The 26,258-nt window shown below is 37.2% G+C and overlaps 1 protein-coding gene across 3 annotated transcripts in view; it reads right to left on the reverse strand.

Annotated features, from left to right (window-relative positions):
* Positions 1-26,258, reverse strand: part of COG7 (component of oligomeric golgi complex 7) — a 78,166-nt gene that overhangs the window by 11,147 nt on the left and 40,761 nt on the right. For 2 of the 3 annotated variants that reach the window (XM_074196234.1, XM_074196236.1), the window contains exons 10-16: positions 24,512-24,628; positions 22,368-22,433; positions 18,322-18,508; positions 17,039-17,179; positions 14,783-14,866; positions 8,229-8,343; positions 2,370-2,513 (exon numbers count right to left, since the gene is read on the reverse strand). In XM_074196234.1, coding sequence (XP_074052335.1) covers positions 2,370-2,513; positions 8,229-8,343; positions 14,783-14,866; positions 17,039-17,179; positions 18,322-18,508; positions 22,368-22,433; positions 24,512-24,628 — 854 coding nt within the window. The remainder of the gene's footprint in view (positions 1-2,369; positions 2,514-8,228; positions 8,344-14,782; positions 14,867-17,038; positions 17,180-18,321; positions 18,509-22,367; positions 22,434-24,511; positions 24,629-26,258) is intronic. The other variant, XM_074196235.1, reaches the window with a different exon arrangement.

The following is a 26,258-nucleotide window of genomic DNA, read 5'->3' on the forward strand; positions in this document are numbered from 1 at the left end:
GGGCACCCTCTCCTCAAACTAACCCATTTCAGGAACAAAAAAATTTCAGTTCTGTCTAAGAACTTTCTAAAAACACATTAAAAACTCCTTATAATATAGTACATTTGTACATGAATTCAAATATGTTAAAAGTTCAAACTATATATCCTGAAAAATAATTTCATTTAGTAAAATTTCATCATATTTATAACTGAAATGTGAATTACATCCCTTAACCCCACAGTTACAAAGGAGTATCACTGTAACTAATAACTGCTTCCAGTCCTATGATTTACAGTACAATAATTTGGAGAATCAAGAAAATATATTTGGGGGCAGCTAGGTGGCACAGTGGATAGAGCACCGGCCCTGGAGTCAGGAGTACCTGAGTTCAAATCCAGCTTCAGACACTTAATAATTACCTAGCCGTGTGGCCTTGGGCAAGCCACTTAACCCCATTTGCCTTGCAAAACCTAAAAACTTAAAAAAAATTACACACACACACACACACACACATTTGCTTTTTAATTAATATTTGTCCTTCATTTTCTTTTTTTTTGTTTTTTGGGGGGTTTTTTTTAGATTTTTTGCAAGATTTGAACCCAGGTACTCCTGACTCCAAGGCTGGTGCTTTATCCACTACACCACCTAGCCACCCCTGTCCTTCATTTTCAAAGAAGACCACAACATCAGGGAAGTGATGCCATGACAAGGTCACACAGCTAGATGCCATGACAAGGTCACACAAAATCTGCCTAAGTAATACATACACAAAATCAAGTATCAGTTTAACTGTTAAGACAGTCTGTTCAACTGATTGGAATTCAGTGACTCCTTGGATATCTCTTTAAAATATGAGGGAGAAAGAAAAACACAAATGATTAAAATTTACAAAGAATTCCCAAATCTCAATGTTTTACCTTCTCTTCCTCACCAAGAATTTTGCCTAGAACAATTAATTAGTAACACATGAATCTGAGTGTCATTTATTTTTATTTTCCTAAATAAAATATACCCAGTGAAGTGGGAAAAGGTTAAACTCCAGTATCATAATATTGGAGGTTTAATAAGTAAGAACTCTGGAAGAGGAATAAGAGCACTGAGATTGTAGTACTAGGTCTGCAATTAACTAGCTATGTGATGCTAGGCAAATCACTTAAAACTCCCTAACCCTTTGTTTCCTCACCTATACAATAAAGAGATTAAACTCGGTAACCTCTATAGTATTTCTGTACTAATATTCTATGACTCTCTAAGTCTTCTAACTGGGAGGCAATATGGCGTAACAGAAAAAAAATTAGAATGCTAGGTTCTAGTTCCAATTCTACCATTAATTAGCTGTTTGACCTTGAGGAATGAACTTTCCCTCAAGAACCTCAGTTTTCTTATAAGTAAAATGCAGAATTTTTGTTAGAAAAAATGTTGAATTTCATATTCCAAAGTTCTTTCCAGCTCAAAATTTCTATGATTCTATGAAAGTCACTGGTAATGAAGGTTTTACCTTCACAAACAGCATTATTTTAGCAAACCTCTCTCATACTGTAAAAAAGATTTTTGTGAACAGCAAAAAGTTACACAGGCACTTGGATGGAAAAACCAGGCACTGTTAATATCTAGTGCCCCATGATGTCAGGGTAATTTTCCTGCAAGGAATATATAGGCACTTGGGCTGCTCTTCAGAAAACTATTCCAAAAGACTTGTTTCATAGAAACCAGGCAGCATTACACATATAAAGGCTTCTCATGTATCTCTAGGAAGAATCTTCAACATATAGCACAGTTTGGACACAAAAAAGCAGATTTTCAAAAAGACACCTTTCAAAAGAGGCAAAGGGGCACCCCTCAGGCTCTGTCACAAGCTTGGTCATGCTGAAAGAAGCTAAATCCCCTATCTGTTCTGGCATCTGGTCTATCTTTTTTTAGTTTTTTTTTTCAAGGCAATGGGGTTAAGTGGCTTGTCCAAGGCCACATGGCTAGGTAATTATTAAGTGTCTGAGGTCAGATTTGAACCCAGGTCCTCCTGACTCAAAGGCCAGTGCTCTATTCACTGTGCCACCTAGCCACCCCCCATCTGGTCTATTCTATCAGAGGCATAAGGACAGTTCTAGGGTGACCCAGATGAAGAGGCCAAGGAAGCAGACTTATTATTGTTTGTTCATTCCAACCTAACTCATATATTTGTCACCAGAAAGACTGCACCATAGTTACTGAGGAGAAGCATTTAATGGAGGAAGTCTTCTTCATGGGGGACCTGTCAGACAAGTGGCAGCAGCCACCCCACTCCCATAAACTATATATATATATATATATATATATATATATATATGTGTGTGTGTGTGTGTGTGTGTGTGTGTGTGTGTGTGTGTGTGTGTGTGTGTATATACACACACCGATGTCTGTAGCCAGCTGCTTTGTTGAGTGTGAGGTCAGCTCAGGAATCTGAAGGATCACATCACAATATGTCTGCATTGTGGCCCTGGCAATGGAACCCAACCAGTAGTCAGCCATGTTGTCCAGTTCAGGCAATTCATCCCCTGAAATGAAGAAAGAAGATTCCACCAGAAACACAGGACACACACGAATGAAGGGAAATCCCATTGGCCAATTAGGCATTACCGAATATCTCCTCTGTGTGTACAGGACTATGCTACATGTTACAAAATATACAAAAGGAGTCTAAAAACTGACCTGTCTAGGGACAGCTAGGTGGTGCAGTGTATAGAGCATCAGCCCTGGAATAAAGAGGATCTGAGTTCAAATCTAGAATGACACTTAATAATTACCTAGTTGATGGGGCCTTGAGCATGTCACTTAACCCCATTGCCTTGCAAAAAAAAAAAAAAAAAAGACCTGTCTTCAGGAGTTCCAGGTCTAAATAAGACTGACATCAAAACAAAAGTTGAGAGAGGCCAGTTATGGGGATGGAGCCAAGATGGCGACAGGAGAGAATTTTCTCTTAGTTGCTCTCTCTCAGAGGGATCCAGCAAGACAATTCTCCAACCCAAGGTAATCTGGAAAAGAGCAGAAAGGCTCTGCTCCATGGGGTTGGAGGGGTGGTCTGCCAGAAGGAAGGAACTTCAGCCTCCCAGAGGCAGCCCCAGGGCGCTGGGAACCACAGCTCACCACAGGGAGGGCAATTTCCTGACCTACACCCCAGGGAGGGGGACCTCTGCCAGAACAAGCATGTGAAGCCAAGCAGTGTGGCAAAAGCAGCCCAGATCCAGGAACCAGAAGCAGAAGCCAGTAAGCAGGAACCCCCAGGGCATGAGCACTGAACCTAGGGAGGGGAGTGGAGAGAGACTGCGGAGCTCTGTCCTTTGTCCCTGGAACAGCACTCTGGGGCTCTGACCACATTCAGATCCTGATCGCAGTCTAGGCCCCCCATAGAACAGCAGGGCCCCCCCACCTCAGCCCCCAGCAGAGGGGGGCGCATATGGTCATTCACAGACCAGGAGGGAAGACAGAGCCTCACACACTGAGATCCTTGTGGGGGGGTACACCAATAATACTCAAAAGCTCAGGAAGCACCCCAAAACCAGGAACAGGCTGGAGAAATGAGTAAGCAGAGAAATAAGAAGAATACCATTGAGAAATGCTTTGCCTGTGATCCCAAGAAGGATCAAAACACTCAATCTGAAGATAAGGAAATTGGGCTCAGGCTATGACAGAGATCAAAAAATACTTTGAAATTCAAGTGAGGGAGATAGAAGAAAAATTGGGGAAAGAAATGAGAGAGATGCAGGAAAAACATGAAAAAGAAGTCAGCAGCTTAGTCAAGGAGATCCAAAAAAATGCTGAAGAAAATAACATGCTAAAAACCAGCTTAGGTCAAATGGATAAAACAGTTCAAAAAATTAGTGAGGAGAAAAATGCTTTAAAAAGCAGAATTGGCCAGATGGAAAAAGAGATAAGAAAACTCTAAGGAAAACAAATCCTTCAGACAAAGAATGGAACTGAGGGAGGCTGCTGATTTTATGAAAAAACCAAAAGAATGAAAAATTAGAAGAAAATGTGAAACATCTCAATGAAAAAAACAACTGATATGGAAAACAGATTTAGGAAAGATAATTTAAAAATTATTGGATTACCTGAAAGTCATGACCAGGAAAAGAGCCTTGACATCATTTTCAAAGAATTACTACAGGAAAATTGCCCTGATATCCTAGAAGCAGAGGGCAAAATAGAAATGGAGAGAATCCACTGATCTCCCCGAGAAAGAGATCCAAAAAGAAAAACAAAACCCAGGAATACTATAGCCAAGTTCCAGAACTCCCAAGTCAAAGAGAAAATATTACAAACAGCCAGAAGGACAAAACTGAAATATCGTGGAGCTGCAGTCAGGATCACACAGGACTTAACAGCAACTACATTAAAAACTCATAGGGCTTGGAACATAATATTCCCGAAGGCAAAAGAGCTTAGAATGCAACCAAGAATCAACTACCAAGCAAAACTGAACATCCTCTTCCAGTGAAAAATATGGACTTTCAATGAACCAGGGGAATTTCAAATATTCCTGTTGGAATGGCCAGAGCTGAACAGAAGGTTTGATCTTCAAATACAAGACTCAGGTGAAGCATAGAGAGTGGAGGAGAAGAGGAAAATATGAGGGACTTGATGATGAACTACATGTATTCCTGTATAGAAAAATGATACTGAAAATACTCATATGAACCTTCTCATTTAATAGAGTAGGTAGAAGGAGCTTTTATAGATGAAGCACAGGAGAAAGCTGAATTTGAAGATATAATGTGGTATAAAAATGGAGTCAATAGATAAAGGGAAATGTAATGGGAGAAAGAAAAAGGAGAGGTGGAATAGGCTAAGAATTGCATGTAATAAGATTTTTCTTTATTACAATGAGCTATTGCAATGATATAGAAGGGAGGAAGGCAAGGGGGAATGAGGGAATCTTTGTTCTCATCAGAGGTGGCTAGGAGAGGAAACAGCATATATACTCAATGGAGTATAGGCATCTGGAGTAAGGAGAGAAGAGGGACAGGAGAAAGGGGGGGATGTGAGTGATGGAGGAGAGGATGGACCATGGGGGGAAGAGTAGTCAGATATAACACATTTTCTTTTTTACTTCTTGCAAGGGACTGGGATTGGATGGCCTGTCTGGGACCATAGGGCCAAGTGGACACTGGGCCTAAGGGGTGGTATGTGGGCTTGGGGCCTCTTAGCCCAAAGGATCTTTCTGCTGTGCCACTCAGCTACCCTACAGCAGAGATAGAGTGAAAGGAGAAAGAAAATATAGTACATGGTAGTGGAGAAGGACGAATGGAGGGAGTTGCAATCAGCAATGGCAACGGTGGAAAAATATGGAAGTAACTTTTGTGATGGACTTATCATAAAGAATGTGATCCACCCGCAACATATCTGGTGGTTTTGGAACATAGACTGAAGCACATTTTTTATTATTATTATTATTTGGGGGGGGGGGGTTGCAGGGCAAATGGGGCTGGGTGGCCTCCCTGGGGCCGCACAGCTGGGTGATTGTTGGGTGTCTGAGGCTGGATTTGGACCCAGGTGCTCTTGGCTCAAGGGCCAGTGCTCTGTCCACCACCTGGCTGTCCCTATTACTATTACTATTTTATTTTATTTTGGGTCTTTTTTTTTTTTTGGTTTTTGCAGGGCAATGGGGTTGGGGTGGCTTGCACAGGGTCATACAGCTGGGTGATTGTTGGGTGTCTGGGACCAGATTTGGGCTCAAGTGCTCCTGGCTCCAGGGCCAGTGCTCCATCCACTGCACCACCTGGCCATACCTACTATTATTATTTTTTAATTTTAATTTTTTCTCTCCCCTTTACTTTAGCACTCATGAAGGTCTATATTTTTTTGGGGGGAGGGGGTATTATGTTTACTCTTAAACAAGAATATTTTAGTAATGTATAAAAAAGTTATTTGTACAAAATAAGAATAAATAAATAAATAAATGAGGGGAAAAAAGAGTTGAGAGAAAAGGAAAACAAAGTGGAATAACTGATGAAGATGTCTTGAAAGAGATGGGTCTTGACCTAGGTCTTTCAGGATGCATTAGCTTTTGATAGAGAATGGGAAGTATATTCCACGTAGGAGTAGGAGTGTGGGAGCAAATGAAGAGTATGGAAATAAAATGGATCAACATAAAACAAGGAAGAAGAAATGAGCATGGCAGGTTTGGAAAACAGAAATGACCCTGAAATAAAGGAAGAATACTAGATAGTAATAGCAAATAAGGTTAAATAGCAGTATGGAGTCAGATTATATTTTTTTTTCTCCATCCAAGTTCACGGACCCAGTGAAATTTAGTCCATGCCCCTCCTCAAAAAGCCCCATTTTAAGAACTCTTACTCTACAAAGGAAGCAGAACTAAGAGAACATTGTATGCATTAGCAATAACATTGTGAGTTGATCAACCTTGATGGATGCAGCTCCTCTCAGCAGTTCACAGAACTAGGACAACCCTATTAGACCCACTTTGGATAATCCTATTCCCATCCAGAGGAAGAAAAACAAAAACAAACAAAAAAAAAAAAACAAAAAAAAATACTTCAGAATCTGGATGAACACTACATTTACTATTTTAAAATTTCTCTTATATATTTTTTTCCTATCTCATGGCTTTCTAATCCTAATTCCTCATACTGAAAATGACTAATCTATAAACATGTTTATCAAAGATATGTATATACAATGCTATCCTGACTGTTTGCTGCTGAGGGGAGAGTTGGAAACAGAGGGTGGAAGGAAATCATGTAACTTGAAAATAGGCATATGCATGTGGATGAATGTTGAAAAACTTTCATAACATGTAATTGGAAAAATAAAATTAAAAATCAATTTAAAAAAAGGACTCTTGCTCTAAGACATTTCAAAGGAGAGACTAGATGAAGTGTGGAACTACTGGCAGAAATAAGAAAGAATTGTGGTGAGTGGGAGTGGGAATGGTAAGAAAATTAGTTCTATTTTGGGTATACTGAATTTGCTAGGACAGTAAATCACATAAATGGCCATATTCTATTGTTGCCTGGAAGCAGAGAAATAAAGCACAGATAGAAGATCAGAGTTGAAGATAAAAATTCAGGAGTTATCAGTACAAGGATGATAGCTGAAGACAGAGTAGATAGTAAAGGGGCTATAGAAAAGGAAATTGGGACAGAATGAATCTAGAAATAGATGCTTTGGTCTGGAGGCAGGAAAAAGGAGTCAACAAAGGATAGAGAAGCAGGAGAAGAGAAAGAGAAGAAGAATATCACTAAAACCAAGAGAGAAGAGAGTTTCAAAAAGAGATTTTGAAAAACTGTTTTTGAACAACAGCTCTTTATCTTTTAACTTTGGATTTGGCTTCAATGAAAAGTATTGTTATTACTTCAATCTTCCTCAATTTTAATAGCAGCCATGTCACAGAAGTGTTTCTGATTAAGTTACACCCAAGGACTTCTGACTTTACCCAAAGAGAACATGACTGATGCTTCACCCTTGAGGTTAGTAACACTTATCTCTGTTTTCTAAGTCTGTACCTATTAGCTTCCCCTCCATTTGAGAAAAAGTTTCCAAGAACTTTAAATCTATCACTTTCTGCTTATCAATAAGTATTATCAGTTCTGACTTGTACTATTATAAATGTCCATTAGAGAGTGGCAAACATGAACAGTGTTAGTCAAACATCTTCGTGAATACTTTCTCCTCAAGACAGATTTACAGTTCTACTATTACAGCTTCTTGACTACTGTTCATCTAAAAGTGTCAATTTTATTAAAATGAATTGAATCACTGTTGAGAGGGGTATAAAAAGATGACTGAAAAGGAAATTTAAAAAAACAGACTTCTAATTTGGGTTAAGTCAACAAGACCTGAAGTAAGACCTTGGACTTTCTGCTGGCCTCAGTTCCTCATCCATAAAATATTATAAATAATATCTAAACTTCCATTCAAAGCAACATTTTATGAGTTTGTTTTGGAAGAGGGTACATAAATAAGCATCAAGGTGCTGCACTGGTAAGAGGACAGCCTAATGTTCTATAAACAGTGTTGGATTTAGAAGACAGAAGACCCAAGTTCAAATTTCTTCTCTTTCTCACTACCCCCTCAACTACAGGCAAACATTTAATCTCTATGAGTTCCTCGTTTACAAAGTGAGGGCTTTGGACTGGATGACCTCTAAGGTTCTATATCCTGTAGCATTCAGTGTTATCTTTACACAAGACTAGAAATATCTGGATTGGTGTTTTCCCTCAGGTGCAAAAGCAGCTAAGTGATTCTTTTACCTTGCTCAGGAGGAAATGGCAGTTTTCCAGCATGCAATGCTAATTCCAAAGCAGAATCTTCCTGGGTAACAAATGGCTCAAGATTTAGAGGGAGGGACATGATATACTGCCCAATCTAAATCGAAAACAAAGTGTTATTACAATTAAGGTACAAGTATAATAAACACAAACATTTTACTAGATTACAAAACAAAATTAAAAAACGAAGTGTTATTATCATTAAGGTCCAAGCATAATAAATACAAGCATTTTACTAGCCTCCAAAAAAAAATTAAAAGTTTGTTTTTCTAATTGGTAGCAAAATAAAGAAAATCAGTATTCCTTCTTATTCAAAGTCCTTACTCAACTTGAGCTCAGACTTTAGAAGTCAGATTGTATATTTTGAGTTGACATTGACAACATTGTTTCACCCACTAAGACTGCTTCTTTTTCTCAACATTCACTCCCTTGATCTTATCCACTTTCAGGACAAAACAGAATCTTCAGCTATTATTCCTTTGGAGCAGAATATCAAATCTACATTCTCTCTAGCCCAGGGATTTCACCTATATTCCAGTCCTGCATTTTCAAGGATAATTTATATTTACTTACAATACGGGAGTAGGTTATCAGAAACTGGAAGGGTAGGAAGGAACCAGGTTATGAAGTACTTTAAAGTCAAACATTGGATTTATTTATTTTTTTTTTATTTTAGGTTTTTGCTAGGCAATGGGGTTAAGTAGCTTGCCCAAGGCCACATAGCTAGGTAATTATAAAAGTGTCTGAGGCCGGATTTGAACTCAGGTACTCCTGACACCAGAGCTGGTGCTCTATCCACTGAGCCACCTAGCCACCCCTGGATTTTATTTTTGATACTGGATAAGGAGTCATGGAATTTATTGAGATGGGGGTGACATGATCACTTGGACTTTAGGAAGATCAGTTTGACATCTGAGTGAAGGATGGACTGGATTGGAAAGAGATTTGTGGCAGAGAGATCCAGCTATTTATTTTAATTGTCCAGGTGTGAGTTAGTTAATGCACACTTGTGTGGCTGCAGTATCAGAAGAGAGAAGGGAGCTTACTGTGAGAGATGTTACTAAAATTAAAACAAGAGGATCTAAGGGGCAGCTAGGTGGCGTAGTGGATAAAGCACTGGCCTTGGAGTCAGGAGTACCTGGTTTCAAATCCAGTCTCAGACACTTAGTAATTACCTAGCTGTGTGGCCTTGGGCAAGCCACTTAACCCCATTTGCTTTGCAAAAACCAAAAAAAAAAAAAAAAAAAAAAACCAAGAGGATCTGACAACTGACTGAATATAAGAATAAGAGAAAGTGACTCCTCCATCTCCTGACTCCCTGCATATCGATTGGTTGATTCCTTCTTTGGAATTCTCTCTTCCTCCCCATCCTGGCTTTCTTAAAATATCAGCTAAAGTCAGCTAATTGATAAACTTTGTCTAAGGAGCTAGTACCAATCAGACCCTGTGGTCACTGCTTCCCAATTTGCTGAAGAAGTCTCTCTCGGATTATTCTCAATTTACCCTGGATGTGTTTTGTTGGTACATAGTTGTTTGCATGCTATTTCTCTCATCAGAATGTGACCTCCAGGAAGACAAAAACTGGTTTTTGCCTTTCTTTGATATCCCTATAACTGACCAACTGATCCAACTCCTTTCTTTTTACAAATGAAGAAACGAGGTGATTTGTAACAAAGTTATAGCCAGAACTCAGGATCTCAGATTGCCCCCACTCTGTAGGAAATTATTATACTTCTATGGCCATGACAAATAGCTAGGTGGTTCAGGGAACAGAGTCAGGAAGACCCAAGTTCAACTCAGAGCTCAGACATTTACCAATTGTGTGACCTTGGACAAGTCACTTAATCTGTATGCCTTAATAACCGGAAAAGGAAATGGCAAACCACCCCAGTATCTTTGCCAAGAAAAGCCCATGGATAGTATGGTCCAAAGGATCATGAAGAATTAGAAACAACTAAAACCAAATGGGACTCAACTACCTGATGCATAAGAACCAATATCATGGTTCTGAGAGTTCACCAGACCACTGAGAGTCCTAGACATAGTGTTATGAGATTTGCCTCCAAACACACGTTCTACTGTTTACCTAACATTCTACCCCTCTGAGTTTCAACTTTATCATTTGTTAAAACAGGAACAATAACACCTGCCTCTTTCTCATCTCACATGAAAGAATCAAAGGAGATAAGGGGTATAAAGAGTTTTATAAATACATTGAAGCAATTTAAAGCACCCGAAGGACTTGTTTTTACTGAGATGATGTTCATTTTCAATGATACTTAATTTAATGATTATGGGGGCAGCTAGGTGGCAGTGGATAGAGCACCAGCCCAGAATCAGGAGGACCTGAGTTCAAATGTGACCTCAGATACTTAATAATTGCCTAACTGTGTAACCTTTGGCAAGCCACTTAACCCCATTGCCTTAAATAAATAAATAAATAAAATTTAATTAAATGATTATAATTATTGATTTCTGGAACCTTTCATCTAAAGAACATATGTAGATGGAATCTCAATAAAATCTAGCCTACTAGCTGTGTGACCTTGGGCAAGCCACTTAACCCCATTTGCCTTGCAAAAACCTAAAAAAAAAAATCTAGCCTAAGAAAAATATTACTAGTTTCCCTTCAACTGAAGTAGCTGAACATTTGAAATTAGCATTTATTTTCAATTGATTAGAATAAGTTTTTACATAACCTGACTGAAACAAGACTAAAAATAATAAAGATTGCTCATTTGTAAATTCTCTACATCATTATTAGAGAAATGCAAATTAAAGCTTCTCTGAGGTACCACCTCAACCTCTCAGATTGGCCAATATGACCAGAAAGGATAATGATCATTGCTGGAAGGGTTGTGGGAAATCTGGGACACTATTACACTGTTGGTGGAGCTGTGAACTCATCCAACCCTTCTGGAGAGCTATTTGGAACTACAAACAAAGTGCAACAAAAATGTGCATACCCTTTGATCCAGCAATACCACTACTGGGTCTATATCCTGAAGAGATGATGAAAAAGGGTAAAAACATTACATGTACAAAAATATTTATAGCAGCCCTGTTTGAGGTGGCAAAGAATTGGAAATTGAGTAAATGTCCTTCAATTGGGGAATGATTTAGCAAACTGTGGTATATGTATGTCATGGAACACTACTGTTTTATTTGGGACGGAATTTCAGGGAAACCAGGAGGGACAGGATTTCAGGAAAGCCTGGAGGGATTTGCATGAACTGATGCTGAGTGAGATGAGCAGAACCAGAAAACACTGTACACCCTAACAGCAACATGGGAGTGATGATCAACCATGAAGGACTTGCTCATTCCATCAGTGCAACAATCGGGAACAATTTTGGGTTGTCTGCAAAGGAGAGTGCCATCTGTATCCAGATAAGAAGCTGTGGAGTTTGAACAAAGTTCAAGGACTATTCCCTTTAATGTAGAAAAAAACAGGTATCTTATTGTCTGATCTTGCTACCTCTTAGACTTATTGTCTCTTTTTTTTAAAATTTATTTTTTATTTTCATTCTGTACAAATTTTTTTTACATTAATAAAATATTCTTGTTTACAAGTAAACAAAATACCCCTCCTCCCCCATGAATATAGATAGACTTGCTTGGGTGAAAAAAGTAATGGGGAGAGAAAAAAATTAAAATAAAAAAAATAATAGTAATAATTGTAGGTATGGCCAGGTGGCGCAATGGACGAAGCACCAGCCCTGGAGCCACGAGCACCCGAGTCCATACCCAGCCTCGTAAACCCAACAATCACCCAGCCGTGTGACATGCAAGCCACCTGATCCCCACTGCCCTGCACCAACCGAAAAACAGAAAGAAAAAAAAGACCCAAAATAAAATAAAATAGTAATAATAGTAGGGGTGGCTGGGTGGCAGAGCATTGGCCCTTGAGCCAGGAGCACCTGGGTCCAAATCCGGCCCCAGACACCCAAAGATCACCCTGCTATGTGGCCCCAGGCAGGCCATGCAGCCCCACTTGCCCTGCACCCTCCCCCAAATAATAATACCAAAAAATGTGCTTCACTATTTGTTCCAACACCAACAACTCTGTCATGGGTGGATCTCATTCTTTATGATAAGTCCATCACAAAAGTTACTTCCATATTTTTCCAATGTTGCCATTGCTGATCGCAACTCCCTCCTTTCTTATTTCTCTACTACCATGTACTATATTTTCTCTCTCCTTTCACTCTGACTCAGCTGTAGGGTCGTTGACTGGCTCAGCAGACAGATCCCTGGTCCTGGGGCCAAGAAGCCCTGAGCCCCCATACCACCCCTCAAGCCCAGAATCCACCTGGCCCTGTGGCCCTGGGCAGGCCTTCCAATCCCAGACCCTTGCAAGAAGTAAGAGAGAAAATGTGTTATATCTGGCCACTCTCCCCCCATGGTCCATCCTCTCCTCCTTTATTCACATCCCCACCCCTTCCCCCTGCTCCCCACTCCTTCTTACTCCAGATGTCTATACCCCATTGAGTATATATGCTGTTTCCTCTCCTAGCCATCTCTGATGAGAGCAAAGGTTCCCTCATTCCCCCTTGCCTCCCCCCCTTCCATATCATTGCAATAGCTCATTGTAATAATAAAAAAAATCTTATGTGAAATATCTTGAACTATTCTCCCTCTCCTTTTTCTTTCTCCCATTCCATTTCCCTTTTTTTCCACTGACTCCATTTTTACACCATATTTTATCTTCAAATTCAGCTTTCTCCTGTGCTTCAACTATAAAAGCTCTCTCTACCTGCTCTATTAACTGAGAAGGTTCATATGAGTATTATCAGTGTCATTTTTCTATGCAGGAATACATGCAGTTCATCCTCATTAAGTCCCTCATATTTCCCCCCTCTCCTTCAATCTCCATGCTTCACCTGAGTCCTGTATCTGAAGATCAAACCTTCTGTTCAGCTCTGGCCATCTTTTTCCCTGGAAGAGGACATTCAGCCTTGCTGGGTAGTTCATTCTTGGCTGTATTCTAAGCTCTTTTGCCTTCCGGTATATTGTATTCCAAGCCCTATGAGCTTCTAATGTAGCTGCTGCTAAGTCCTGTGTGATCCTGACTGCAGCTCCACGATATTTGAATTGTGTGCTTCTGGCTGCTTGTAATATTTTCTCTTTAACTTGGGAGTTCTGGAACTTGGCTATAATATTCCTAGGGCTTGGTTTTTTTGGGATCTCTTTCTTGGGGGGATCGGTGGATTCTCTCCATTTCTATTTTGCCCTCTGCTTCTAGAATATCAGGGCAATTTTCCTGTAGTAATTCTTTGAAAATGATGTCAAGGCTCTTTTCCTGATCATGACTTTCAGGTATTCCAATAATTTTTAAATTATCTTTCCTAAGTCTGTTTTCCATATCAGTTGTTTTTTTCAATGAGATATTTCATTTTCTTCTAATTTTTCATTTTTTTTGGTTTTGAAGTATTGATTCCTGATTTCTGGTAAATTCATCAATCTCCCTGAATTCTATTCTTCTTCTGAAGGATTTGTTCTCCTCAGAGAGCTTTCTTATCTCTTTTTCCATCTGGCCAATTTTGCTTTTTAAAAGCATTCTTCTCCTCAATAACTTTTTGAACTCTTTTATCCATTTGACCTAAGCTGGTTTGTAGCATGCTATTTTCTTCAGCTTTTTTTTTTTTTTTGGATTTCCCTGACTAAGCTGCTGACTTCATTTTCATGTTTTTCCTGCATCTCTCTCCTTTCTTTTCCCAGTTTTTCTTCCAACTCCCTCATTTGATTTTCAAAGTCTTTTTTGTGCTCTGTCATAGCCTGAGCCCAATTTCTGTTTTTCTTGGAGTCTTTAGATGCAGGAGCTTGTGCTTCCTCATCTTCAGACTGAGTATTTTGATCCTTCTTGGGCTCATTTGCAAAATATTTCTCAATAGTCTTCCTTTTGTTTCTCTGCTTGCTCATTTTCCCAGCCTGGGCCTGGTTTGGGGGTGCTTCCTGAGCTTTTGGGACACTCCCAGAAGGGTCTCAGTGTGTGAGGCTCTGTCCTCCCTCCTGGTCTGTGAATGACCATAAGCACCTCCCCTTCTTGTCTCTTCTTTAAGGATATGATTTCTCTCTCATCATCACACCCAATTTGGATCAAGGTACAACATGGAAACAAAGTAAAGACTGACAGATTGCTTTCCGTGGGGGGGGGGGGGGAGTAAGATTGGGGGTAAAATTGTAAAACTCAAATAATATCTTTAATAAAAATAAATTAAAAAAAAAAGATTGCTCATTTGTTTAAAGCTGCCCCTACATTTTCCATGAACTTCTAATCTTGAAGCTTTCCATATCACTATATTTAATGTATCTCATTCTTTTTTCTTTTCATGAAACTCCACCTTTATTCTTTAGCTACCATACATGTTTCAAAAGTCCTTTAAGTTTTCCCTTAAAGAATGTGACTTAAGTACAGACAATGTAAAAATCAAGGTACAAAAAGCAGAATTGAGATAAACTATTTAACCCTTTGTGTCAAGCAGTCTAAACACAAAAAGATATGTTATTTGCTGTGACTGTTACGAGAAACTTACATTGCTAATATATTCAAGAGGGGTAAGGCTAAATGTGGGAAGATCATCAGTCAAAGTCTCTCCAATTCCAGCTGTGTTCCAACTCTGAAAAAAGAAGGGGGGGGGAAACAATTTTATTAAATAATTCTGCCTTTATCAATCACCTGAGTTCATCAATGACCTGATCTTTAGATCTTTAGAAACTTTAGAGGCTTGGAATTTAACATGATTTAGGGGAAAGAGCTCTATACCTGGAGCTAGGATGGACTTGAGTTCATATTCCACTTCTGACACACAACTAGCCATGTGACCATGGACAAGTCATTTAACCTTGCTAGATCTCAGTTTCTCTGCAATGAGACTTCATAAATGGTTTCTAAGATATTGTCCAGCTCAGAATTCACAATCCTATCATCCTAGCTGCTATATAAATGTCAGTTATTACTACTTTTCATTTTCAATTACTGACTTACTCCTCTTGATTCCCCCCCCTTCTTTTTTTTTGTTTATGTTTTTGCAAAGCAGATGGGGTTAAGTGGCTTGCCCAAGGCCACACAGCTAGGTAATTATTAAGTGTCTGAGACCGGATTTGAAGTCAGGTACTCCTGACTCCAGAGCTGGTGCTTTATCCTCTACACCACCTAGCCACCCCAATTTTTCCCCCTTCTAAGAAACACTATATAAAGTTTCTTTTTGTCTCAACTCCTGCCCCAGAGTTTTTAAATCACTTTGTCCTGCTTCACTTTCTTCTCTGAATTCCCTTCTTTGATTTCATCTATGTCTTTCTCCTCAATGTTCTCCTCTCTGTCAGTCAATTTCTACCTTACTACAAAATAACATTTCAAATACCTATATTTATTCTTTCAATTCAACAAATATTTAAGTGTCTCCTATATGCAAAGCACTGTTCAGTGCTAAGTTTAAAAAGATTAAAAAAAAAAAAAAGGCATGATCAGGGGCAGCTAGGTGGTGTAGTAATCCTGGAGTCAGAAGGACTTGAGATCAAATCTGTTCTCTTACCTAGCTGTGACCTTGAGCAAGTCACTTAACTCTATTGTCTTGCAACCCTCCCCCCAAAAAATACATGATCTTTCCTTCTTTTCTTCCTCAAGGAGTTTAAGAGGGGAGATATAACAAATATTTATATTATAAAGCAGAAAGTGTCATAGGATCATAAATCTAGAACTCTGAGGCCATTTAGTTCAACCACTTCATTTTACAGATAAGAAACTGAGGCCTTGGCTAAGGTTACAAAAGTAAGATTTAGAGATGGGATTCTAATCCACATCCTTTCAATTCAGTCAATGTTCTTTCTTCTATTGAAGACAATATGTACAATAAAAAGAAAGAGATTATTCTGGCTAGAACAATCAAAGAAGACTTCATAGGAGATGTGATATTTAAGTTGGATGTAGATTTATGAAAGGTGAAAAATGGGGAAAGAATTACACTTGAGGAGAATAGTATGAAAAACGTAATTAACATAAATGACAGTCTTGTTTGGAGACTTCTGAATAGACAGGTCTGGCTAGAACAAGGGTTGAACTAGTAGAATAGTGGAAATAAATTTGAAAAAGTATCTTGTGTTCAGACAATGAAGGATCTTACTTATCTGACTAAGGAGTTTGGACTTTCTCCTAAAGGAGATTGTGAAAAAGGGAATGACATGATTGAAGAAGGATTTCAGAAAGCTGAATCAGGTGATAGTGCTTGAGAAATAGTATAAAAAAGAAGAAAAACAGGAGGCAGGGAGTTTAGAGGCATGACTGAAGTAACAAGGGCCTAAACTGAAAAGTATAAAATGAGAATAAAAACGTGGATTTGTATTTTTCATGCTTGTTTCATCTATATTTATACTGTTTCCCTGAGATGCATAATATTTATATGTAGTGTGTGTGTGTGTGTGTGTGTATTACAACTGTGTCCTTTCTGTTGCTGGCATAACTAATTCCTGTCAATTTTTTCCATCACAATGTCTCTTCCATCCATTCTTTCATTTATGGTCTGAATGATACAAATCTAATTCAAATTAATGGAATTAACTCAAAAATCCATGCTAAATAATTTAATAACTTATGGAAGAAAAGTAAACCTTGAAGGTGAGATATTAGGATACTGAAAATGGGCTTTCCTTAAAAGACCTAGAAAGAAGATGAAAGTTAGCCCTACATTTAAACAAGAAGCAATTATCAATGGAAGAAGGTGAGTTTTCCAATAGAGGCAAGGATCTGTAAAAAGTCATAATGAGTCCCTGGAAAAAACTTCAAAAAACCTTACCTCCATCTTGGAAATTAGTAGAAGTTGTTGTTTGATGCGTAGAAAAACAGAATCAAAGGCCAACTGGTGAGCCTGCTGATTAAGACGAATGAGGGCTACACGAGAGGCAGACAGCAGGTTGTGATTACTTGAACCTTTTTCCTAAGTCAGAATAAAAGATCATATTAATAAGTAGAGCTCATTACAAGATTTTTACTAAGTATACTACTGTATACTAAATATCTCTAAATATAAATTCTTACAAAGACTGCCATAAAAGGCATTAAGTGGCAAAACTTCTTGAAAAATGACAGAAAAAAACAGGATTTAAGAAATATCTTTATACAACTTCTGATTATCCAGGGACTGGGGAAAGGGGAAGGGAAAAAACATCACTAGCTTAACATCTATGTATGCTAACTAAATACATAAACATGACCATGATTTCCAAGGAGGTCAAGTCAATAAAACTTAACTAAAAACTGGCATATGTACTGTTGTGTAAGTTTCAAGGAATTCTAAAAAGCCTGAGAAAAAAAACCACAACAGAAAATGTTACCTTAGTTTTGCTATTATAAATGAGTCAATTAAGACAAACAGACATAAATCAGATTATCAATAAAGATAAACAAAGTTACTTTAACCTAATCAGAAAAACATGGATGAATGGATTTACAGAATTACTTTAAAAAAAAAATCTATGTTTCAGGCTCAAATGCAGCCAATTAAGGGAACCAGGCTGTAAAGGAGCAGGCAAGGCACATAAAGATGATACAGTAGCATTAAGATCTGATCCTGCCCTATGGTATGTAGTAGATCTGATCCTGTTCTAGGGTATGTGGTAGCCAGGGAAATCATTGCCTAATTAGTACAGGGGTATGCATGGCCAAAAATATGTAAGGAGGTTCACTGGACAAAATTCAATACAAGACGGGAACAAAGTTTTAAACAAATTTCCTGAAAATATTTCTGGATATAAAACTTGTAGGTCACACATTATCAAGCTACCATTCACATTACAAATCACAATTTACTATTTGCGTCAATCCTTTTGTTGAAAGGGTTCTTAACCCCAAATGCCAAGAACATTTTTTCAGAGTTAACAGAGGTAGACAGACTTAAGTGAAATCCAGTGTATAAATGAAAAAAGAACAATGGTCACAGGTCAAGCAGCAGCATAAATCTCCCACAATGAATAACAACAACCATGTTAGAGAAGGAGCATCGGACCCTAAAGACTTCCAGAGTTAAGGAGTCAAGGAAAAAGCTTTTGTTTCCAATAACACTGTAGTCTGGCCTCATACCTTAAGAGTATAAAGTACTTCCATTAAACTGGCATATTCTACTGGATTCTCCTTCTGAAGGTAATTATATTCCTGCCATGGGTTTTTAACAGAGCTCTTCTTATCCATCAGGCTGCTATCCTGAAAGCCAGTCAAACTACGAGGGCTGTAAGAATCTGCAAGATACTTCCCAGCTGTGGACAAAATCCTATAATAAGAATAATGAGCACTATTATCATCATGACATTTTATAGAGGTATATTTGTATGTATTGTATGTATGTGTGTGTATTATGTATATATATGTAAATGCATATCTATATGTACATATTTAGAGAGAGAGTTAGTAGGGACCTTGCACTTTTCTACAGCTACAATTTACAAAACATTGGTGGATCAACATCAAACAAGTAGGGAATGTCTATTAAAATTTCCACATAGAACTAGGGAATTGGAGGTACTGAGGGGTAAAGTGATTTCCTACAGTCAGTCATAAGCCATACATGGGCTAAATTCAATAGAACAAGATGGATGACCATGAAGACAGTAAAACAAGTACCTTCAGGACAGAGATTATCTTGTTTTTCTGTCTTTGTATACCTAGTACCTAACATAGTACCTTGACATACTCAATATTTATCATGTTTACTGAAACTGAAGATCTCAGATGTTCCTATTCCTAATTTAGTGTTCTTCACACATCACTACTCCCTAAAAGTTCATTATGAACTAGTAAATGGAAATAGGTTCAAGTCTGACCAGGCCCATGATCAGGTCTTCAAGAATCATTACAATCACAAACAATTTGGGGGGGGGGGGGGGAGAAGGAACAGGAGGGGTCTTTGTACCTATAGTTTATCCTTCAAAGATTTCCCCTTTAGTTGAAAGAAAATGAAATTTTAGGTTTCATGTATGAAAAAGAAATTAAGTCTAAGTGTAAATTATGGGCTTGTCAGCTATTCAAAGGAGGAATGGCAACCCTGGAGAGCAAGGGAAGAAATTGATTTCTCATTTGTCTGATCACCTATATCTGGCAATATATCATCCTATCATCCAAACTGAAGAGTAATGTAGAGTCAGATATCTTTAAAATATAAAAGATGGCAATGTTTTTTAAAATTACATTAAGTGCAACTCAGTCTCCAAAGAGTTATGGGTATTTTCCTTTTATTTTTCTCATAACTTAGAGAAGTATCAGAATAATGCTGTGATCTCAAATTACCTGATTTCCTATTCATTATTAGTGTTGTGGTAATCAGCTGAAATACATACTCACTTCTATTTCACATATTTTCTCAATGAAATAATTTTAAAGAAAGTTGTTCACAACTCATTGATGCCATTAAAACTTCTAAATGCAATAGGTCACATTTATAAAGTATTTTGCAATTTCCAAAGAGTTATCCTTTTGTCTTTTTTTTTTAGGTTTTTGCAAGGCAAATGGGGTGAAGTGGCTTGCCCAAGGCCACACAGCTAGGTAATTATTAAGTGTCTGAGGTTGGATTTGAACTCAGGTACTCCTTACTCTAGGGCCAGTGCTCTATCCACTACACCACCTAGCCGCCCCACCAAAGAATTATCCTTGAAACAATTCTATAACTATCTATAACTATCTTACCTATTTTATGGATAAGGAAACAGCATTAAAGAAGTTAAGTGATTTGCTTATAGTACATGGGATCTCAGAGTCTGATTTTCCTATTAAACTACTCTAAATGAATTCTAGCATAAGTCCCCAACATTTTATTTTATGAATTTCTTTCCAAAAACAAGCAACATTTAAGTGCAGGAAAAAAAAACCATACACTCTACTTACATCTCTGAGTCATATATATGGGAAATCCTTCAACTAATAGTCATGCAATCACACTTTTACTCAATACAAAATCATTAAATTATCAGCTTCTACAATGTAGCAATCTTATAAGAGAATGATGACAAATTCCAAGCCTGTTCCTGAAATGAATTCCATAGTATTTCAAGCTTGTGCCTCTGTTATTTAAGGGAGTGGTCTTTTTAAGAAGTCTGTGTTCCATATTTTAGATAGATTGGGAGATAAGATAAACTTTATAAGCTAGTGTCACTCATTTTGTCTTCTTAACAGAGAGAACACATCATAGATTATTGCCTTTCCTTTCAATTCTCAATGTTTATAGGATTATAGCTTAAGCATACAAGTATTTTGTACCTCCCTGTTCCTTTCCATTTCTATCACCAAAATTTCTCATCTTGTCAGGAATGACTCATTATAGACTGCACCTCAAAAGAAACTCCTGCTTCAAAAACCTCTTCTTCCCTCAAACTCTAAGAGGTTAAATCTTTTAGTCAGATTCTTCTATATTTGAAATACCAAGTTCAGTTATTCCCAGTCCCAATTTAGAACTTGAAGTTAAATATCCCTAAATAGATACCTGAGAGATTCAAATCTAATTTCTATTTCATTTATTGTCTTTGTTTCTTTAGGTTTTTGCAAGGCAATGAGGTTAAGTGGCTTGCCCAAGGCCACACAGGTAATTATTAAGTGTCTGAGACCGGATTTGAACCCAGGTACTCCTGACTCCAGGGCTGGTGCTTTATCCACTGTGCCACCTAGCCGCCCCTATCTCATTTACTGTCAACAATCGTCTATATGTTCATGGTAAATGTTCATTTGTCTTACTTGTATATTCTATTCCACATACATATAATACTTCACAAATCTATTTGTTCACATAACTTCTTTGTTTGCCTAAGAAGATAATCCTGGTTTACAAACAAACCATACTTAAGCCACCCTTGACTTGTCCTGGCTTCCACAATATCAAAAAAGCTACAATGGAATTGGTTATGGAAAAACTCTTAAGTTTTCAAAAAATGATGACTTCATTAAAAAAGAGAGAAAATATGAAAAACATAAATAGATTGAGGGAGTTGACCACAGGAACAGATTCTGATATGTGGTAGTTTATGTGGTAGTTCCCCTATTCAAAAACATCTTCCCCTCTCACATGCCATAGTATTAATTTTTTTTATTTTAAATACTTTCAAATTTCACCAATTAGAAATTTCTTTTTAATCTTAGCAAAAAATCTTCTTTTAAAATCTAATAACTGTGAAAGAGAAATTAGCAGTCATAAATAAATACAACAATGTTAAGTTCAACTGGATTGCTTTCTTTCTAATAGCTAGTTGACACCATCTACAGTAAGGGAATATTTCATTTTGAGGAGGATAGGAAAGTAAAATTTAAAAATTTAAAAAATTAAAACCTTTGAGAAAGGCAGACCTGGCTGAAATACAAAAGAAGGGAGCTTAGAAAGAATGAATTCACTGAGGTTTTGAGGAGAGGAGCACCAGTGCAGAAAAAGGAGAAATGTAAAAAAATACCTATCTCAAACTTTTGCCCAAGAAACTATCTTTCTTCTCTTATCTGCTCCCTAAAACTCAGATCTATACTATACCTAATATATACTATAGTTTGGCTACATTAAAAACTCAATATATTTTTGAGGCCTGACAAGTCAACCTAACCACTATTTCTAATTTTATTTCTATGGTAAAATGTGCTCAGTGTCCAAGCAACTTAATTTAAAAATGAAATTTTTGGAACATTAGCCTATAGACTTCCTGACGGTTAAGACCAAGGCTAAACAAAATTATGTTATTAACCCTTACTTTAGCACCAGAAAGAACCATAACCTCATATACATGATATTTGATAAAGACAGTAATAATGATAATAATGCAAACAATAATAATAATATAATATTTATCCAGGTACAGATCTCAACAGGTTTTAAGTTACAATAGATTTTAGATTTGACAGACTTGTAAAGAATATAATACACATTTTTTTTTTGGTTTGTTTTTGCTTTTTTAGGTTTTTGCAAGGCAAATGGGGTTAAGTGGCTTGCCCAAGGCCACACGGCTAGGTAATTATTAAATGTCTAAGGCCAGATTTGAACCCAGGTACTCCTGACTCCAGGGCTGGTGCTTTATACACTACGCCACGTAGCAAACCCTAATACACATTTTTAAACATCATGTGTCCTTCTAAACAAAGAAAATCATAACAGAAATCTTCCCTACCTGTTTGCTAGCTGTTGTTCAAAATCCCCACAATGACGCAAAAGTTCTCCACAGGTGGTTATTATCCTAAGCAAAACAAAAAAGCATTTAAAAAATTGAATTTTGACAGAATTATGACACATAATGAACACTGTCTCATTAACAAAAAAACTCTTAACTATTCACAACATTTTGGAATGTCTGAGGGAAAAGTTAAGTATTTAATGACGTGATAAAAAACATTTCTTCCTTTAGTGATTAACAAATGCTTCATCATGAATCAGCTTTCTCTGCTTATAAGAGTTTCAGTAATAATAAATCACAGAGTTGCTTAAAGAATTTCATCTTGATAAAGGAAGAAGAATTAAGTACCCAACAATCAGAGAAAGGCCGAACAAATTATGGTTTTTGAATCTAAGGGAATGTGCTATAAGAAATGACAGATTTCAAGGAAACTTAGAAAGGCTTGTTTGAACAAATGCAGAAACAAATGAGCAGAACCAGGAAAATCATTTACACAATGAACATAATTATATAAAGAAAAATATACTTCAAAGCTTTGGTCAACATAGTGTTCAATCATGACTTCAGAGCTCCGAAGCTAAAAGTATGCCTCTTAACTTTTCGTCAAAGAAGTTACATTGAGTAGAACGAATGGTCAGGAAAAGAGGGATGTTGGGAGAAAAATGAAAGTAAATGCTTAAAAAAGAAAAAATCAACAAAACATTTTTTAAGAATAAAGATGGTAGAAAAATACTTGGAAAAAAGTGTTCTGAAAGATCAGAATGTTTTGTTTAGTATTTGATGAGGCACTATACAAAACTTAGATTTTGATACTCTTAGAGTTTTCTGTTTCTGACTTCATGGAAATTGAATGCAGAAACAATCTCATTCTTCAGCAATAAGTTGCTATGATCATCACCTCTGAATTTAGAAGTCCTTTGATTTTCAAGGTGTCTTATGTCAGATTTCAAATTTCAACAGTTGAGTCCTTTAATTTTTTTAAGGATTGAAAATATTCCATATCTCATTAACTTTTAACTTTCCCTCAAAAGGTCCACCTATCACCAGAATAGCTAGGCATTTTATCACAAGGAAGATTTATGAGAGATAAAAGTTTCTATGACCTTCAAGGTACAACACAATTACCTTGTTTATACCATTTCAATGTACATTTTTAAAAAATTTACATTAAGAAACTGTAAACCAAGGGGAAACAGGGCATGCTAGCCTGCCAGGCCACAGTGGTCTTTGTAGGAAGGGTCTGGAATAACAAGGGAGTCTAACTTCTATACATCTTCCAAGACCCAAATCTTGTTAGCAAATCTAGGCTTAAACTTTCTAAACAGATGCACCTACATCACTAGACTCATGAGGATGAGACATCAGTATGCCTAGTTTGATGACGATCATGCTAAAGGTTTTCCCAAAAAGATTTTATCAAACACAGTTTCTGGTTCTGACTCTCCTTTTGGCAAGTCACTTCCTCTCTTTCATTGCCCTTTCCAGACAATACAATGTGTCTCAATTCTTTTTTTTTTTTCAGTTTTTGCAAGGCAATGGGGTTAAGTGATTTGCCCAAGATCACACATCTAGGTAATTAAGTGTCTGAGGCCAGATTTGAACTTAGGTCCTCCTGACTCCAGGACCAGTGCTCTACCCACTGCACAACCTAGCTGCCCCTCAATTCTTAACAAAGGAAATCATTTTAGATTTTCAAACAAGATACTTTTTATTTCTTCCATTCTATTTAAATTTGTTTACCCATCACACTCGACTTAACTCAATTATACTAGAAGACACTATTGAACCAAATTAATTATGTTTTGGAGTGTTTTGTTATTTAATTTAAGGAATATTTGACTTTCTATAAACTTGGCTATGGGAGTAAAGACATATCAAGTCATTCAAATTTAAAAAAAAATTAAGTCATTAAAGTGCAAGAAGAATTCAAAAACTTTTTTTCTCCCCCCCCCCCACCAAGGTTCCAGGAGTCTGCGAATGGACAGTGGGGGGTAATGGGGGGAAAAAGTTTTTGTTTTGTCTATGGCATTCATTTTGCTTTTATAAAAAAAGCATTGAAAAAAATTACAATTCATATAAATTCATATAAAGCCAACTGCATTCTGTAATTTTTTTTCTTTAAATCCCATATCCCACTTTACCTAACAGAGTTCTGAAAAGCTGTCCAATCTTCTTGGAAAAGAGAGCTGGAAGGAATATCATCAAGTCTGCACTTTTTTCGAATTGACTGGAGGGTGTTAGTAAAATCAGATACATACCTTTGAAGAAAAAGAAGACAAATTTTCAGTAAAGTCCTCAAATCTAGAAGACACATGAAATAAATGCATGACACCTTCAGAAAAACCAGGCAACATTTACATGAACTTATGACAAGTAAAGTGAGCAGAACCAGGAGAACATTGTATATAAGAAATGGCATCATTGTGTGAAGATCAACTATGATAGACTTAGCTCTTTTCAACAATACAGTAATCAAAAACAGTTCTAAAAGACTTGTGATGGGAAATACCATACACATCCAGAGAAAAGAACTATGGCATCTGAATGCAGATCAAATCATATTATTTTCACTTTTTTAAATTTGTTTTTGGTTTTTCCTTCTTGTAGTTTCCCCTTTTGTTATGATTCTTCTTTCATAATATGACTAATAAGGTAATACGTATAACATGATTGTGCATGTATTACCCATATCAGATTACTTGATATATTAGGGCAGCGAGAAAAGAAGAGTAGGAGAAAGAAAACTTCACAAAAATGAATGGTAAAAATTGTCTTTACATATAATTGGTAAACTAAATAAATACATGATCTTGATCAAAAAGTTGATTACCTAAAAAAATGCATTTCTTTAGAAGGTGATTAAAATAAATGTTTGCACTAGACTGTACTGAGGGGTCAGGAGACCTGGGATCTGATCCTGGTTTTGCAGTGAGTTAAGTCACTTCTCCCCTCTGGGTCTCAACTTCTTCATGAGAAGATAACCTCTAAAGTTGCTTCTAACTCTAATAGTGTTATAACTTTTACAATTTTGTTTCCCATCCAGCTGTATAAAGCATTCTTATCTGAGCTTTCCTATCTTTGATACAGGCTATCTTTGATATCAACTGAGGCCAATAGTTGGTATGTACCTAATATGGCAGAGTGGAAAGAGTACTGAACTAGAGGCCAGGAGACTGTTGCTTTCAATGCCAGTTTCACTCTTGATTGTGTGGTTTTGCCCTGGGTCAACCCCCTTAGAATCTCTGGGCCTATCTAGTTTTCAGACTCATATCAAGAAGCAGTGAGGTGGAGTGGATGGAGAACTGGCCTCTGAGCCAAGAAGACCTGGGTCAATAAGTCCTACCTCTGGCCCACATGTGTGATGTGACCTCTAAGGCACTTTATAAAACAATAAATTATAGAGAAGTTTCCATCCTGCTGAAAGAGGACATTCTTAACTGGGAGTTCACTAAATCAATGAAATCCCAGTCCTAATTCCGATCCCTTTGCCAGTAATTTAAAAAACAAATCATGTTAGATATATCAGGGACATGAACATATCAAGAAGATAAAAATATCAGCTCTATTACTACACAGGATTTTATGAGGAGAAAATGAGATAATGTACTTTAAAGTAGCTTTCAAAAGTATAAAGTAGCATAGTTTAAGAGAGTATTGTTTACATGAACATCCTTCTGACAGAAAGAAGGGCAACATGTCCTTTGTGTGCTCTTAGGAGTCTCTAGAAGTTAAGCTCACCCTAACATATTTGTATACACTGTAAAGACCCTTATAACTTCCTCAAAGAAGAAACAAAAAAAATTAATGAGAGCACAATAGCTCCCTTAGGTCAAATCATAAAGGCAAAGGAGAGCTAAGTCACCTAAATGCCTAGTTGGGAAACATTGA

This window comes from Macrotis lagotis, chromosome 8 (assembly GCF_037893015.1).
Source record: "Macrotis lagotis isolate mMagLag1 chromosome 8, bilby.v1.9.chrom.fasta, whole genome shotgun sequence".
Taxonomy (NCBI): Eukaryota; Metazoa; Chordata; class Mammalia; order Peramelemorphia; family Peramelidae; genus Macrotis; species Macrotis lagotis.